Source organism: Indicator indicator, chromosome 11 (assembly GCF_027791375.1).
Source record: "Indicator indicator isolate 239-I01 chromosome 11, UM_Iind_1.1, whole genome shotgun sequence".
Lineage (NCBI taxonomy): Eukaryota > Metazoa > Chordata > Aves > Piciformes > Indicatoridae > Indicator > Indicator indicator.
Window position 1 is genome coordinate 14,581,734 of NC_072020.1, and position 16,889 is coordinate 14,598,622.

The window sequence follows — 16,889 nt, forward strand, 5'->3', positions numbered from 1 at the left end:
TGATTATTTAACATGGTGTGTTGGAAATGTGAAACAATATTTAACAAAATCAAAGGAAAAAGACTTTGCAAAAGTTCTGTTTCCAAGTGTCAAACAGAATGTTCTAATATTGTCAGGGCTTTTTCCCAGGCTGGATTTCCACAACAACTTTATAATAGTACTAATTAATTTTTCAAAACCTGCTGATTTTTCAGGATCATGTATTTAGACAGAACTCATTATGACTCAATGCAAGTGGCCTGAAGAGCAGGCATTTGTGCTATGTAGTACCATAATTACCAAGAAATGAAGAATAAACCTCATGAACTCTGCAAAAACGCAAGAGAAATCATCTAAATGCAGTCCCAATCTTGCTGCCACACTCCCCTTTGGGCACTTACCAGGACATTGCTCTGGGAGCTGTGGAAGCAACAGGAGATTCACCATTTCTGGCCTTTTTGTTCATATGTGCTTTGCTCCATGTGGCCTGGGGGATAACAGACACTCACCTGAGTGATCCCAAGATATTCCTGAGGCAGATCCTCTGCATATCTGTAGAGAAAATAAGACATCACCAGTGTACATGCCCACTCTGGTTACAGAAACAGTGTTTAGTTTTGCAGGCCAAGTGATGCTCCACATGGCAAGTGGATTTTCTTCTGTCCTTCCTTTCAAACATTTAAACATTTAAGCATTTTTGCGTTGAACTGATGTGAAATTACATGAGCTCTGATCATGTGAATAATGCATGAGATTTAAGACAAACACATGAAAGGAGCTTATCTTTCATGTCAAACAATTCTTTATTTTTTTATGGTACAAATTAAAAGTGACAGATCTGAAGCTGTTAAGAAATACACAAAGTGCAGCTTTACTGACCATACAGATATTGCTCTAGATTAAGTACAGTTTTTGTCAGTTTTTGTTTTTATTTTTATCATATTAAGCAACCTGTGCAGATAAATCAGCTTTGGTTTCAAAGTCAGAGTAGTAAGGAGCTTTTAAATATCCAGTTTGGTTTCTTGGTCACAAGTCCACCACATCAACTCCTTGTGTAATGATTTTGTATTTTTGAACACTACAAACAGTTCATTTTGTACTGCCATCTTTCCTGCTGCATGCTCCATGCATGGAAAAACAGATCTCTTTGCAGTGCTTCATAAGTGACCCTGGTGACCATTCTGCAGATTATAGCACATAGGACAAAAATAATAATAATAGTAATAATAATAATAATTAATAATAATAATAATACCACCTTTTAACAATAAATAAACAAATGTGCCCCACATAATCTCAAGTTGGAAACAAGCAAACCACATGACAAAAAGCTCATTACAAAATGTTTTCCAAACAGATTTTACAGTCAAACATTGACATGGAAATCAATTTCCTCTCTTATCTTCTTATTTGAATGTTGGTCAATAACTGGGTACAAGTAGAGTGCTGAGGTAAAACACTGATGAACAGTTTTATTTTTGTATTTCTATTTTTTCCTTTTTTTTTTCCTTTTTAAAATTATAACAGTTTAGTATTGCGAGATTGTCAGCAACATTTAGCCATATCTATACAATGTGCATATACCTACATACATTGAGCTTTGGTCCAGCATTGAGAAGACGAGCAAAGGCATTTTACATATTTCTTTTTGGTTATAGCTTGAGTTCTTTGATACGCCTCTACTTGTTCCTTCCTAGCTCCTTTTTGCTTTCTTGTTCTCTCTTTGTTCTTTTTATTTTTTTCCCCCTCTTTTTCTTTTTTTTTTTTTTTTTTTTTTTTGACAGCAATAATGTAAAGAAACTGGAACCATTTGAATACATTTGATTTCTTCAACTGTCCAAAATATCTTTTGAGTGAAAAACATAAAAAGACAAAATCAGAACAATAAGTGAACCCTTGATCCATTATTCAAATAATAATTTTTATATACATATAATAAAAAAAACCCAATGATCAATAAATTGAAAAAAAAAACCAACAAAATCAGTGATCAATAAAATTTGAAAACCATTAAACAAAATCATTGATCAATAAATTGAAAACCCATTAAACCTTCACATATGACTGAGGAGGCTTTTGTTTCATTTGCTGGTAGCAATCTATCTTTCAGTCACATGCAAAATTAAAAGATATTCAAATGTAATCAATACACAAAAACTGTTAACAAATTGAAGCAAGAAATGTTGCCAGTGACAAAATAAACAAAAATATTTATAAACCACCCCCTCCCCAAGATGTATGACTCACACATAATTTATCTCTCTAAGAATCTGTTCAGGCACCATTTATGCCTCATAGCAAAAATTTGTTTATAGAAAAATTAATATAAGAAGCATTATAACACTTTATAAATAATTTACAAAACATAATACAAAAATTAGAAAACTGTAAAAAAAAAAATAAAAACAACACTGCACGTGAATGGTTTTAAGACTGTGGGATGAACGGCATTTTTTTTTTCCCTTCCCAGCTGGCAGTTTATATTTATTTTACATTTTCACTGTCCTAGTTATATCCTTCTGATACGTACTTTAGAACAGAAAAGAGTTTAATGTAACCGCTGCCAGCATATTTTTAAACATTTAGTATCTTTCATACACTCTCTAGTTAACTTTTTTCCTTCTTGGGGGATTTTTCTTCACAAAATTTAGATTGGTCCCCGGGAGAATCAGAATTTTAGTTTTTAGGCAAAGAATGGCTGATGGTTTTGTTCCCAGGCTGTTGATGATGAGTGTGTGTGTGAGGCGTAAGGTCTCAAGGGTGGCTGAACAGGTCATTGAGTATGTGGCATTAATGACTGGACAATTAGCAGCATTCTGGAGACACAGGTGTCTGGAGACACTTCAAGAGTGTCTATTTGCAAATAGGATCTCTTCTCTGCTTCCCTGTTGTCTGCTGGGTGGTCTGCTGATCGTTATCCAAATTGAATTGTGGCCACAAGTCGGGGGCTATTTGGTATAGGTAACATAGATTATACATGTGGATATAGGTATCTATGCGGGGAAAAGAAAACCCAGAGGGGCAGATGTTCTGAGGCTCTTCACATCCTCAGCTTGGATAAACATCATTTTGGTCCCTCACAATTTACCTGTGCTTATTGAGGTGTTTTTTTTTCCTGGCAGATATATAAATATCAACAGTCAAAGAGTCAATAACAATTCTCACTCTTCTGCTTATAAAAGCAATACTGAAAATATTATTAAACGTACACTGCTGAGGCTTAAAGCCTAAAATGGATTTGCTGGATGTGAGCCCAGCCCTGAGTACTGGATCCTCAGCACTCCCCAACCCTGACCTTTGAGACTGTTCGCATTTAAAGGCAGTTTCTGACACAGATGACAGTCTCTGAAGCCTTAAAACTCCACAAACCATGCAACAAATACCCCATTCTACAAGCCAAATTCCATTAATAAAATAGTGAGGGCCAGATCCAAAGCCTAGTGAAATCAATGAAAGTCCCTTCCTTTCACTAAATTTGGGATATAGCTCTGAGTTCTTGAAAGCTCTGTCAGAGAAGTGTTATTTGAAGACTCCAGCACTTTGGGAACATCTTTCAATGTTCTGGGGAGACCAACAAAAATCCAGTACAACACTCCTGAACTCAGTGAATTCAATTGCTAGCTATATCATCAGAATTTTACTTTACCACCTCTGTAGTAAGCTGAAATCAAACCCCCAATGTTATCCATTGGAAAGTCCTGATCAAGATGCAACTACTATTCTAATAGTGGGCTGAACAGCAAATGCTGGAGCTAAACTCAGCAAAAGATGAAAATCGCAGGTGACCTTCACCCTGTTGAGAGAACCCACACCACCTTTCTCTCCCTCTGAGCTCTGGTATACTTGTAGGCTCAGTGACCACAATATTTTGGACAATGCTTGCCCAAGCAGAAGGGAAGCCACAGAGATACATTATCTTTCCATGAAAATGAAGTCACCTGGAACATACTGCAGGTGACCCACCTTGCTATTCCCTAAGGGTATTCAATGGGCTTCCCTATATCCTGATTGCTTACTCTAGCCAGCAGTCACAGTAAACACCTGCAGAAACACATCCTTCTATTGAAGAGGTCAGCAGGGTCAGCATTGGTATTGGAAGGATATAAAAAAGAGGCAGACAGAATAAACACTACCACTGAAACAGTCCATCATGATATAATGATCAAACATCCTCATCACTTCTCAGCCTGTTTATTTTCATCAGGATCTCAAGGAATTTCTTTGGCTAGCAGACTTTGGAGTGAAATTGCTTCAAAGAGAACTTTAATAAGGATGCAGTACTGAACCAAGCGTGCAGTTTGTGTTTATGCCACAAAATGTGTTTTGGTCACCTTTCTAGTTTCATGGCCAAAGGACAGAGAAATATCAAGCTATGCAGCTGACAATAAGCACAATGTTCATCTTGGGCTGACAGTTGATCAGATATAACCCGAATCCTTCTTTGTCCTCTATTGCATTTCAGCATAGCAATAGAAAAGTGTTGAGATTTCACTTTTCTTTTTAAAATCTTCAAACAGCACTGGGTTATGTGGGTTTGGAGCAGGGGTGAGGAAGGAGTTCAAAGAGCGAAGGCAGCAAAAAGAATTGGAAAAAAAAAAAAACAGAAAAAGAAAAAATGAGAAATGCAAACCAAGACATACACCCTTAGAAGAGAAATACCAAACCCCAAAAATCACAATAAAAAATGAATTATTTTTGGCACCCAAACACTTGGAGATTACAAAACAGTTGGCTAACACAAAGGGAGGTGACCACAATGGAATGGCTTTGACACCTGTTTGTGCACTCCCTCATGGGGGGTGTGAGCAAGGGCGATAGCAATGGATCCTGTTGTTTTCTTCGTTGCAAAATACAAATGTAAAAATTCGTAACACAACTTTACACTCAGAAAAGAGTAGACTAACAATCTAGTTTGCAATGCCATGTTTCTGACTTTGGTTAATATTTTTCATAGTGAATCAGCACTTGATACCTGAAAGGCTACAATCACTCCTCCAGGTGGCAGGCTTGTATTCGCTTTTAAACAGATAAAAGTATTTTTTTTTCCTTTTTTGTTTTGTTTTATTCCTTAAAATGTGTTCACATTTTCGTAATATACAGAAAAAAAGTAAGCAGTTATTTGGTTTACTTTAAGTCCATTTAAAAAAAAACTGGCTTTGTCTTTTTTTTTTTTCTTTTTGGGGTGGGGGTAACTAATTCTACAGCACACACAAAGTGTTGTGTATTTTTTGTTTCTTTCTTTTTTCTTTTTTTTTTTTTAATAGGAAAACCCATGGACATTTATAAACTGTTCTGTCCTTCTTTGTAGTTTTCTCAGTCTTTTACTTACAAGGGTGGTGAACAGGTATTTTCACAGAGTTCCAACGGTTAAGATTCTGTTGGTGCTGGGTTTGGTTGGTTTTTTTTTTTTTTTTTATGTGTGGTTTGGTTTTCATTTTGTGTTGTTTTTTAGGAGTTTTCTTCCAGAGAGTCTGTTAAAGGCTCCATAGGAACTGCCGTTGCAGGCTCGTGTTGTTTCAAACGTTTAATTGTGTTCTTCAGTGCTTGCCTCTTATTGCAGAACCAAACTCTAACTACTTCCCGGTCATAGTTCAGTTTCTCTGCGATTTCTGTCATTTCTTGCCCAGAGGGGTGCGTGTTCTTCTCAAAGTGGGCATTCAAGATTTCAAGGGCCTGTGGCGTGAATGAGGTGCGCCGCTTGCGCTTTTTGGATGGTTCGCTTCCGATAAACTCGGTAAGGTTCTGCATACCTGCTCGATGGCGGGCCTCAGCCTCAGCCATCCACCGCTCAAGCACCGGCTTTATCTTCTGGGCACTTTTAGGGGTGATGTCCAGCTTTTCAAACCTGGCAGGATACAAAAGGCCAGGGTTCAGTTTGGCTGTCAGACTGCTAGCTATAGTGTTCTCTTGGGCTTCCTGTGGTAGGAAAAAGTGGCTTCTCAGGATGGTGTGTCTGAGGGAAAATTGAGAAAGAAGAGTCTTACACTGATGCTCTGCCAGGGTGGGACTTCCTGCCTGCCTGACTAATTGACTGGCAGAGGTAATTTACAATGGATTACGAAAACTATCAGTTAAATATATCTATAAATATATCTATATATAGCTAGATATTTAAGCCAACACAAAATTAACACTACAACAAAATTCTAAGTGCACTAAATAACACAGGTTATGCGTCACGTTTTAGTATTTCTGACAATCTTAAAAACCTTAAGGCTAAATCTAATTACAGGAAATGACATCAATAGCAATTGTTCTTTATCATCTCGTCTCTGTGATTAATCCTTTTGTTTCCACTCCCATCCCACGTTGTCCAAACACCACAGCTTTAAGAATCCAAACCAATGGCAGTTACTAGCCTCTGAATATCAGGTTTCCTTTCCTTTCATTTTTCAGCAATTTTCACTGTTTGCAAGTTAACGCTATATCCCTTTTTCTGGGTCGCAAAAGGATTCCCATAGCTGTGCCGGTGTTCAGCTGAAACAGCTGGACACTTTGCAATTATCTTGACTGCCCCCACAATGTGCAAAGACAGACTCATGTTTTCCAGATGAAACCCAGCAAAATAGTCTACTAATATTCTGTGGCACCAAGCTGGGTTTATTGTGGGATTTCTGCAAACTGTACCAGAATGATATCATTTCCTGTAAATGAGGTCTTCTGTATATCATTTTGCCATCAAAAGTCTTTTGCCAAACCAGATTTTACAAGTATTATAAAACATCTGGAAAAGCAGCCACACAAAGCTTTTATCCTTTCAAAAACAAGCAGAAGAACCGAGTACATGTTTCAAGTCTTATAAGTACTTGTACTTGTTTCTTTCATTTACCCAGTTCATCTTCTCTTGCTATGCATTCAAAAAGTCTTAACCCAAGTCCTCTGATGCCACCCATTTTTATCTCCCCACTTCACCTACACACACTCCGCACATTGCTGTATTTAACGTCATGAGAAGGCAACAATTACTGTGCAGTCTGCATCCCAGCTGGTGCTGGAGCACCACTGCTGCTCATCACAATGTGCCCAGGAGATGGGACCAACTGAATCAATCCCTTCGTGTAAAGCAACTTGGTGACAGGATTTGGAATTTTCAGTGTCTCTATTCAGCGTGCGGAGGTTGCAGAAAACATTCCAGCAAGAATGAACCAAAGCATTTCTCAAAAACAAAGAATAAGACAAGGAATAGAATCATAGGATTGTGTTGGTTGGAAAAAACCTCTAAGATCCTTGAGTCCATTGACCAACACCACCATGGCCATTAAACCATGTCCCAAAATGCCACATCTATGTGTTCTTTGAACACCTCTAGAGACAGTGACTCCACCAGCTCCCTGGGCAGCCTGTTCCTAATTTTAAGTGATAAAACCCCAAGGAACTTTTAACTAGTACCTGGGATCCCAATGCAGCATTGATTGTAAGGTGGCTTTCCTTGGTGTCCACTGGTGTTCACTATGTTTTAGAATACATCACCTGCCATTATTCGCATGCAGAGCATATCGGCAAGGTTCTGTAGTACTGATATGACCTGCACAGGTCACCAGGAGACTCTATTTCTGTCTCCATGTTTCTTGTTCAACTTCCTTACCTTACTGCTCCTTCCATTACCCTGGAGTTTGCACTGAAACTCCTGGTTTGCCCTTAAAAGAAAAGTTAAACCTACTGTTTCTGAGGAGCTGCATTCTGCCACTGAAGCAGCTTGTCTTGGTGCTTAATTAAGAAAGGCACAGTTATAGCAGATTATTCTAACCCAAAGGGTGGTCAAAGGAAATAAAAAAATATCAGTCTATAACCTTGCAAGTATTTGGGACCAATTTCTGCACCCTGCCTTCATGTTCTGAGTGTTTTGCTCCTCTAAGCAGCTCTCTCTAAAAGGTCTCCATGTTCTGGGCTTTTGTTAGCCATGTCCGTGCTCCAATGTCATCTTTATTGGGGTTTTCCTGATAATTGATAGTAGGGAATCCTTTGTCTCAGTAAAATTTAAACCATCCTCAGTGGTTTTCTCAGAAGTGAGGCAGATGGAGGAAAAGAGAACACAGCAAACCATCCAAAACCAAAGGAAACTGCAGTTCATCATTTTAAAGTATAGTATGTTAAACAGCAAGTTAAGGCTCCAACAAATTGGCAATTGCTAAAAACTCCACCCATTTTAGGCATTCTTTACCAACTGACCACAGGGAAGAAAAAAAGAGTGAAATGAATCTGGAGCACCAGGGAGCAATAGTATTCATATCATGGGCACTGCTTGTTAGTGTTGATACTGCAGTACATGTTGTTTGGTATAACGATATACAAGCCTCGAAACAAATTTCCCAGCAGCAGTATCCTTGTATAGACTGAATAAAGGTTATTTTCTACAGGGAGGTATCTTATAAGAAAAAACAGTAGGGGAGACCGCAGAAGTGAGAGGATCCTATGGAGCTTTTTGTATTTAACAACAATCAATGGGTTTTATGGAAAATCATTGAGCAAAATGTGAGCTGCAAGCTCACTACCCCATACTGATGTTATTTATAACCTTAGTCTTAAACTGCAGGAAAAGTACACTTCCGTTCTATGGGGAATACATTAAAAGTCTAAAGAGCAGATAAAAAGACAGAGCATTTCATGGATCACCAAGAACAAAATCCACTTAAATGAGCTTAGAGTTGGTTTCTTGGCTTTCACTGATGGAGAAGGACTATAAGGTATTGCCCAAGAGGAAAAAGCTGTTACCTAAGTGTGTTTGTTACCTCATGCATAAACATGGGATTACTGTAACACACATACATGCGTACACGGTATTTGCTTCTAACTGCTTTAACTCTGTCAAGGCTGTATTATCATTTCTTGAGATTAGGGCAGATTCCTACTTCTGCTTTGCATACATGTTTTATCTGCCTTTTTAGTAAACATTTGGGTGATAAAAGATGAATAGCTGCTGGTTTGCAAGATAGCAGGAAGGATAATTTTTTCCATTCTGCGTTGCCTGGGTAAATCATCATTAACATCTTATATGTGAAGTGCTAACCACAGTAATACAGGTCTTAACTTAGCAGGGATGCAGCCATGAAATATTTGTTCAGTAACCCTATCTGTAGAAAATGGCACAGTATGAAGAGGGTCAGCTGGTGCTTATCCAGCATCAGCAGGGTCTCCAGCTCATCTACTGAATTAAGTCTCAATGTCAGGAACATTGTTTCGCACTTCTTTAAAAAGGAGAAGAAAAAAAAACAACAAAGAAAATAGACTAAAGTTACACAATAAGAACATTTTATCAGCCAGATACCAATATTGCTTTCTAAGTTTAGTCCCAGATTAAATAATAAAGACACGAGACTCAAATACAAACATCCTGTCTGCAATAAGCTGAAGAATTGTTAACAACAAAGAGAGGAGAGCTGATGATGTAACTTGTTACCTGCAGATGGCAGACTGGCTATATGCTGGGCCTTCCGTGGCGCTTAGGGCTTGGCCAACTTGAGTCTGTGTCAGGCCAAGGGACAGGCGCCGGATTTTAAAAGCTTTGGCAAATTCTCGGATTTCTTCCAAATTCACCCCATCCACCTCTCCAGTGGCTGTCTGAGGATCTGTTGAAATAATTTTTCATCGTGTCAGTTCTTTGCATTACATATGAGTGGGCTAGGTCTACACCAGTTTTTGTTGTCAAGGTGTTGATGGACACTTTTTTTACAATACTTATCCCTTTCTCTTTTTCCCCAAACAGAAACAGACTTTCCTTGGCAAGTGTGTTACAAAGCATGTTCAAAATGTTCAGATTGCTAAAATACTAACTAGGCTGTAGTGTTTTCAGGGGCTGGTGGAAGATTTTCAAAGGCACACTTTACTGCTGAACTCCTGAAACCAGCCAACTTGCCTCAGAGTGGGGGGGTGCCTGGGCTCCTCCTCACTGCTGCTTGTGCCTTGCAAAATCTTCCCCAGGCTGACAAGTCATGTTTCCCATTCCCGTCCTATCACACGTAAAAGGAAGGCTGGTGTTGATTTATTTATATGCAGTCTGTGGGGAGGGCTAAATATATGCATGTTTTTTTAAAATTTGAAATCAATACTTTCTGCTTTATCTAAAATTAATGCCAAATAAGGAGATTCACAAACCTTCCTTCCCTTTTGCACAATACCCAACCAAAACAGCCAGGCAAACATTCAAAATAACCCAGCAAATAAACAAGGCCAGGAAAAATGCTGGATTTAAAGACCCCTTAATTTAAAAATAACCTTTTAAAACATGCCTTTCTGCAAAGCAGCCTTTCAAGCTTTTGATTCTGCCTCCCATCAGGTTGATCAAGGAGCAGCACCATCGGCCATTAGGTTTTGGATGGTAATGGTGCACAATTTCTTACTTTTACATTAGCTCCTCAGAAGATAATGCTTATGATGCTGTGAGAATAAATCTGTCCTTCCTCTCCATAGCAGTTTACTGACACAGAAGCCTTTGTCCCTGAAAGGGCACATAATAAAGCATGTCTACCGCAGGAAAGCTCCTTTGGTGCTGGATAACTCGGTCAATTTAGGACTTATCAAGGGAAATGACACAACAGCTGGAGAATGGAACTTTTTTCCCCCCAAGCTACTGATCCCTGGCTAAATGAAAGCGTTTGCCAAGTCAGAGACAGCATGGGACTGGGACGGTGGAAGATTTCAAAGTGGTGTGCAATCCTGTGTGTAGTGAAGCCATTCTCCCAGTGAGATATCTCTATTGTTCTTCACCTCATTCCTCAGACTTCTTAGGTGAAAAGTTTGCAGCACAATAACCTATCAATTTCTGTAAATGCAAGCAGTTGTCCAAGGACAGAGCTGGAGTACATTACTATTCTGAACCCCACATAAGAGTGGCTCCTGCTAGTACTGCTCTAGCTAAGGGATTGTCAGCATCACAGTAACAAAGCTTTTATTTTCAGGGGTGTATAAAACTGATGTAAAATTCCCTTATGATGGAAATGTCCTATAAAAAAAATCTTCTAGTCCAATAATGGAAGAGGTTTTTTTGCTATGTAAATTTATCCTGTATTGATTTGTAGCTTGAGTCTAAGAAGCACACATAGCAACAGTAGTTTAAAAACACTTGTCTGTGCAGCCAGGGACCATATGAACTATGCATGCAAGTAAAACATGCACACAGGCTGAACCTAAGTGCTCCACACTCAGAATCAGGTCTCTTGTTGTCAGTGCTGTGCTTGAGGTCACCTGCACTAACATACAGGTACTCATTCAGAATGAAGCCAGGGTGCATATTATTTGCTTTTAAATAGTCAGTGCTACAAGAGAGGCCTTTAGAGGTATGAAATTTTCCTATTTGCCCCATACAGAATCTACATACCATACCAGTTCTGATTTTCAGAGATATGGAGTGGAGCTGGATGCTTAGCTGCCCTTTGAGTTTTTGAAGAACAACTGATAAATGTACAAAATATCATAAATGATAATGGCTTCAAAAATTCCCACGAGTAATGTGCCGTAAGATGGTGATCTTCACCTCTTTCCTTCCTTCACTTCAAGGCCTCTGACTATAAGGCCTCTGACTGAGGCTATTAGGGATGTGACAAAGGACAATTCATGTGTTCCCAGAGAACTTTCAAAGTACCAAATGCTATGGCAACTGGAATCTATAAACCTTCCCAGCTCCTGTTAAGAATAAAAAAAGGAAGTAAGAATGCCAATGGGTTATTTGCCATGCACGATAAGAAAAATTCTGCCAAGTTCTGTTGGATCCTGCTACTGGATCTTTCTGGTGTGGCATTATTGTAACAGTGAGTATCATGGAAAGAACTTGCCTGATAAGGGGTCTTGGATGAGGGGACAATTAGGCTGAGTTCTCCTTGAGATGAGAAAAAAACCCTGTCATGCACTTCAGGAATATGGGAGTAGATTGTAATATATGGCAGAGTATCTGTTGAGAAGAAGGCTTCATTCCTACATAGCATCTTCAGAAGCAGGAAAGTACTAACAGAGGTGGACCAAAACACTGAAAACTTGTATCCCTGAACTCTAGGGAAAATGGTGTTTCTATAAAATCAGAAGCACTTCTACTTCAGGCATAATTCAAAGCCCTCTGAAATCCATAGAAATAGTCCTTTGATTTCTATCAGCTCCATATGAAACAGTACTATGAAGACCACTCTATTGACATCATCATGACAGCACCAGTCTGTTTCACTCTATTGCCTTTAAAATGCCATCAATGCATAATATTGAAGTCTGTGGACTAATGCATACACATACATAAACATACCCAAACGAAAATGGACTTTGTTTTAATAACCTCTGAGCTTTCAGAACAACTAAGTGTATAGTGCATTTCACATTTGAGGAAAAGGAGCTTAGTGAAGACTGTACATAAATTGGTGCTTTCTAAATTAAGTGGCTATCCTGGAGAAGACAGCAGAGTGCCAATGGGAAAATAACATCTACCAATCTTATTCAATGGTTGGGATCTACAGTAAGAGCATTTAAAGAGTCCCAGTGGACCTTATGGCTTGATCAAACAATGGCTGCTGTGTTTATGAAACTACTGGGTGCTGGAGAAAGGTGAGAGTTGCCTAGGACCACTTTAGGGTATATCCCACATAAAGCAGCCAGCTAAAATTCCCCAGATGTCCTGGTGAGTGGTGAAGACGGATGAGCAGAATGGAAAATCCACAGGCTCTCCCTCTTCATTGAACAACTTCCCCCCACTCCTTCCCCCCTGTTGAAGGGAATACTACACCCATCTGCAAATTCTGCATGGGTTTGTTGGTGAGTGCAAATATGCTGTGATTTTAATAGTTAGGGGAAAGAGTTGCTACAGAGAAATCAGTGCACCCTGAAGGAGAAAGCAAATTTCTGTTGTACAGAGTTCTACCATGGGAGGGAATAGAGAGGATGATTTCCCCAGTCAGACAGTAGGAGAAATATCTGGCAGAGGAAGTCTAAAGGAAAATAAATTAGGTAAAGGCAGGACAAAACATTGTTAATGGGAAATGGATTGGAACTCAGGGGAAAGAAAGAAGAATAATTTGTTTGTGGGAGGCATTTTAATTTGATAGTAACAGATGATGGTAAAATGAGTTTGGAGGGAAGAAATGAACTTCATGGAGACACAAGTCTCAGAGCATGAGGAGAAACCACTGATTTCCACAAAGAGGACATATGGTGGAAAAGTTAAGGAAATGAGCAGAGTGATAAATCTGAGAAGAGAAAAATAAGATGGAAAAAAGGAGGAATAATGATGTAGAACTTAATGAAGAGAAAACAAAGAAGACAAAAGGGAACAAAGATGTGCTGAGACAATATGAAGAAATCACACAGCAGGGACAGAACTTTAGAGGTGAATCTTGCAGTCCTTGCTTAGGCACAGCTTCTTTTTAATGTCGTTTCTTGGAAACAGCCATACTTTTGTATCTATAAAATAACTGGCACTTGTTGCTGGTGAGGGATAAAGGGGTGAGAATGGGATAAAAGGGAAAAGCTACAAAGAACAGAGCAATCTAGGGGTGGGGAGGCAGAACATGAAATAAAAAAAAAAAAGGGAAATAGAGGAAACGCACCTTTTTAAACATCAGGAAATGTTAAAGAAAAAAATGTAAAACCATAAAGAAAATATTACTGGTACAAAAAGTAAAAGAAATAAAATCAAGGAACATGGAACACTGTAGTTATGAAATCCCAATTCTTATCCCTTTCTCACAGTACTTTAGTAATTTCACTGATGTGAGGTGTCCTCTTGTAAAAAGAGTTACTCTCTTTACAGCAAAAGTGTGAAGAACCTTGCCCCAAATGATTATTTACTCAAGTCCTGTTGCTCTAAGCAATTCAATTAACATAATAAGGTCATGAATATGCCTAGTTTTACATGAATTTTACTACATTTGGCAAAAAATTCTGGAATTGCACATCTGTACTAAGGTATTGGACTCTAGGGCCTCTGCTAGAGGACTAGACTGCAGCTTTGGAATGAAAGAAGAAAAAGAAACAACAATATTCCTACAAGTGAAGAGATGTTTAGGAAGCCACAAGTTGTTTCTCGTTGCCCTTATTCCTATTACTTATTTCAGAACCACTGACCCATTGCAGGCATCATCCCACTAAGAGACTTTGAATGGATGTTTTCAGACACTAGATTTGAATTGTAGGCCTCCTATCCAAAGCTCTGCTAGCTAGTGTGGAGGCTGGGACACTAAGAGAGCGTTGTAGAATTATGGGACATAGACCTGACAAAGTGGTGCTTCTGCACTTCAGGGTTCTGTACCCAGAAGCTGAAAGGATTCTGCAAAGGAGTAAAGCAGGAATGACTTTGTGTCTACTTATTTCTCTGTGTGCAGTCACAGTTGTATGTACATGGAATTTTAATAACATGAAACAGTTGTCACATTCTTGAAGATCAGTAAAGACTTTGTCTAAAACCATGGTATTATCAACAACAGCAAAAGGCTGCTAAGGATCCTGCCTGCCTTTTCATGTTTCATTACTCAGGTGGTTTGATCTTTCCCTACTGAACTGACCATATTTTATTCCTTCTTGTAGGCACTTTCCAAATTATTAGAAACCTGCAGGTCCTTTGGAATGCTTTTTAGATGTGTCCCAGTCAATTAATTCCCCAGCACAATGCCTTCCTCAGTCTAACTGCGTGAAAAGTATTTTCTTTACTCTTATTTCCCCATTCAATTTCATAGAATCATAGAATGCATTGGGTTGGAAGGGACCCTCAACAGTCAACTTGTTCAACCCCCCTGCAGTGAGAAGGGACATCTTCAACTGCATCAGGTTACTCAGGGCCCCATCAAGTTTGACCTTGAATTTCTCCAGGAATGGGATCTCTACCACCTCTTTGGGTGACCTGTTCCAGTATTTCACTACCCTCATTGTAAAGAACTTCCTCCTAATGTCTAACTTAAATCTATCCTGCTCCAGTTTAGAAGATTTAAACATATTTAAAAAACTTAATTGAGTTTTCTTCTTTTTCTTTTGAGCTAGGGAGAAGCACCTCAAATATCTTTGTGCCTTTCATTATCTCAGATAGAGTATTGAGTTTGCTTAGCATTTGCTGTTACAAGACAAATTTCAGGTCAGCTACTGAAAAGGTAGAGAATAAATCATATTGTTCTGCCCTGGCTAAAAAAAAATAAAACTGTAATAACCTCTTTCTCCTTAAGAAGTTTCAGTTTCCCTACAACTTAAAGCATGGCCTTAATAGCTGTTGGGGAGATAGCTATTGTGGCAGTAATGGGCTTCTTGCCATTCCAAGTAAAAATATTCCTCCAAGCAAGTTCAAACAGATGGGCCTCCAAAGATCATATCTACTCAGCAGAGATTTGCTAGATCTGTGTGTGGAGTTTTCTTTAAGATTTTGTCTGTACTGGGGATGCTCGAGCCTAAGGCTGAAGTAGATGGAAAAGAATGCCTCTCTTCAGTGGTTGTGGCTCTGGCCTGCTTTGGGCCAGAACAGCAGTAAAGGCAAAGACTGAATCACCTCTCTTCTAATTTGGGTGCAGAGGAGGCAAAAATTAACCTTGATTCTAAAGAAATATAAATGATGGAAAAAACCCTGAAGACTACTGAGGAGCAGGGATTTGAGTTTGGAGTGGAGGAAGAGAGCCTGAGTGTGCAGAGAGTGGTAATTGCTGTGGCAGAGGAAATAAAACGGGAGGGAAAGGATCTGCAGTAGTGATAAAACAAGGTAGAGGAGGACAGAAACTAACTAAAAAATGGTAAAAGGGACACAGATATCTCCCAGAGACTGACTGCAAGCTGAATGGGCACTGAAATGGGAAGAGGAATTGAGGTATAATGGATTGTGGGGAAATGATGGACTGCAGGGAGAAAGTGAGAGGAGTAAAAGCATGGAGGCAAAGGGAGCACAGACTGTGTGGAGAGCAGTGATTGTGTGGAGGAAGTAATGGGACTGGAACAGGACAAGTGATGGAATGTATGAAGCCTGAAAGGAACAAGTAGAAAGTCTGTGTTCATTAGTTCTCAAATTGATATTCCTGTGCCTCATACTCCTCTGCTCTCAGTGGAATTCATGAGACCAGCATGTCTTACTCCTTTTAGAGCAGGACCAACAAGATGATAACACACCTACCAGATTTTCCCATCCATTCAACTGACAGAAGATCTCACATCTCTAACTCTGAATATAAACATCAGCTCACCATACTTCACTATTCTGCTTTTGCAACAAGCCAAAAATGAAGCTAAAAGAACATCCTTGGATTTCCTTGCACGAATAAACACTCAGAAGCTACAAAATGCTGGAGTTACAGCAGCCCACAAGGCAGTGTAGCTAGTCTTAGAGCCCTGGATTACCAGTTCTTTTTCTCTAGACCCCAGCCTCATCCAGTGCAGAAGATGAATTGTGCTTCATTATGGAGGAACTGATTGCTGTAAAGCCTTTTCACTTGTTCAGTGTGTGGCCCCAGACCTCTATCCAAGCTCTTCATGAAAGACATTTCCTCTTGAGCATTTCTGGGTTTTTAAATCTTAATTTATTTTCTTGTGTTTCTACAAGATGAGGGTCTTCCCCTTCTCATTCACAGAGAAGTAGAAAGATATTAAGTGAAAATGCATTTTTGGATACCCAGTCTAGGTCAAGTAGGAGAGGATTTTTTTATACTCTCTCTTTAAATGGTTCTTTATACAGTTCCACAGTAAAAGTGCACTTAAAATTGTGACTGTGAGTATCGGGTTCTTCTGTAAATTAACATCCAGAGACTCATGATGGATATTGAGGGAGCACTTGTGAAAAATCTGGTTTAAGTGACTTGCTTGCCATTGCACTGGAATTATGTGGCAAACAGAAATCTTTGGCTCCTCAGCCCTCCACTGCCTGCAGCAAGCCCATGCTTCAGCCTTCTAATGCTCCCTCCCTCAGATGTTATCCAAACTGGGGAACCATTTAGTGAATCAGGTAGGGAATAAACCCTGGGACAATTCTCCAC

At 39.2% G+C, this 16,889-nt stretch overlaps 1 protein-coding gene across 3 annotated transcripts in view; it reads right to left on the minus strand.

Moving 5' to 3' along the window:
• Positions 1-5,427: 5,427 nt before the first annotated feature.
• Positions 5,428-16,889, minus strand: part of POU6F2 (POU class 6 homeobox 2) — a 308,399-nt gene continuing 296,937 nt past the window's right edge. For 2 of the 3 annotated variants that reach the window (XM_054384991.1, XM_054384992.1), the window contains exons 9-10: positions 9,377-9,545; positions 5,428-5,932 (exon numbers count right to left, since the gene is read on the minus strand). In XM_054384991.1, coding sequence (XP_054240966.1) covers positions 5,428-5,932; positions 9,377-9,545 — 674 coding nt within the window. The remainder of the gene's footprint in view (positions 5,933-9,376; positions 9,546-16,889) is intronic. The other variant, XM_054384993.1, reaches the window with a different exon arrangement.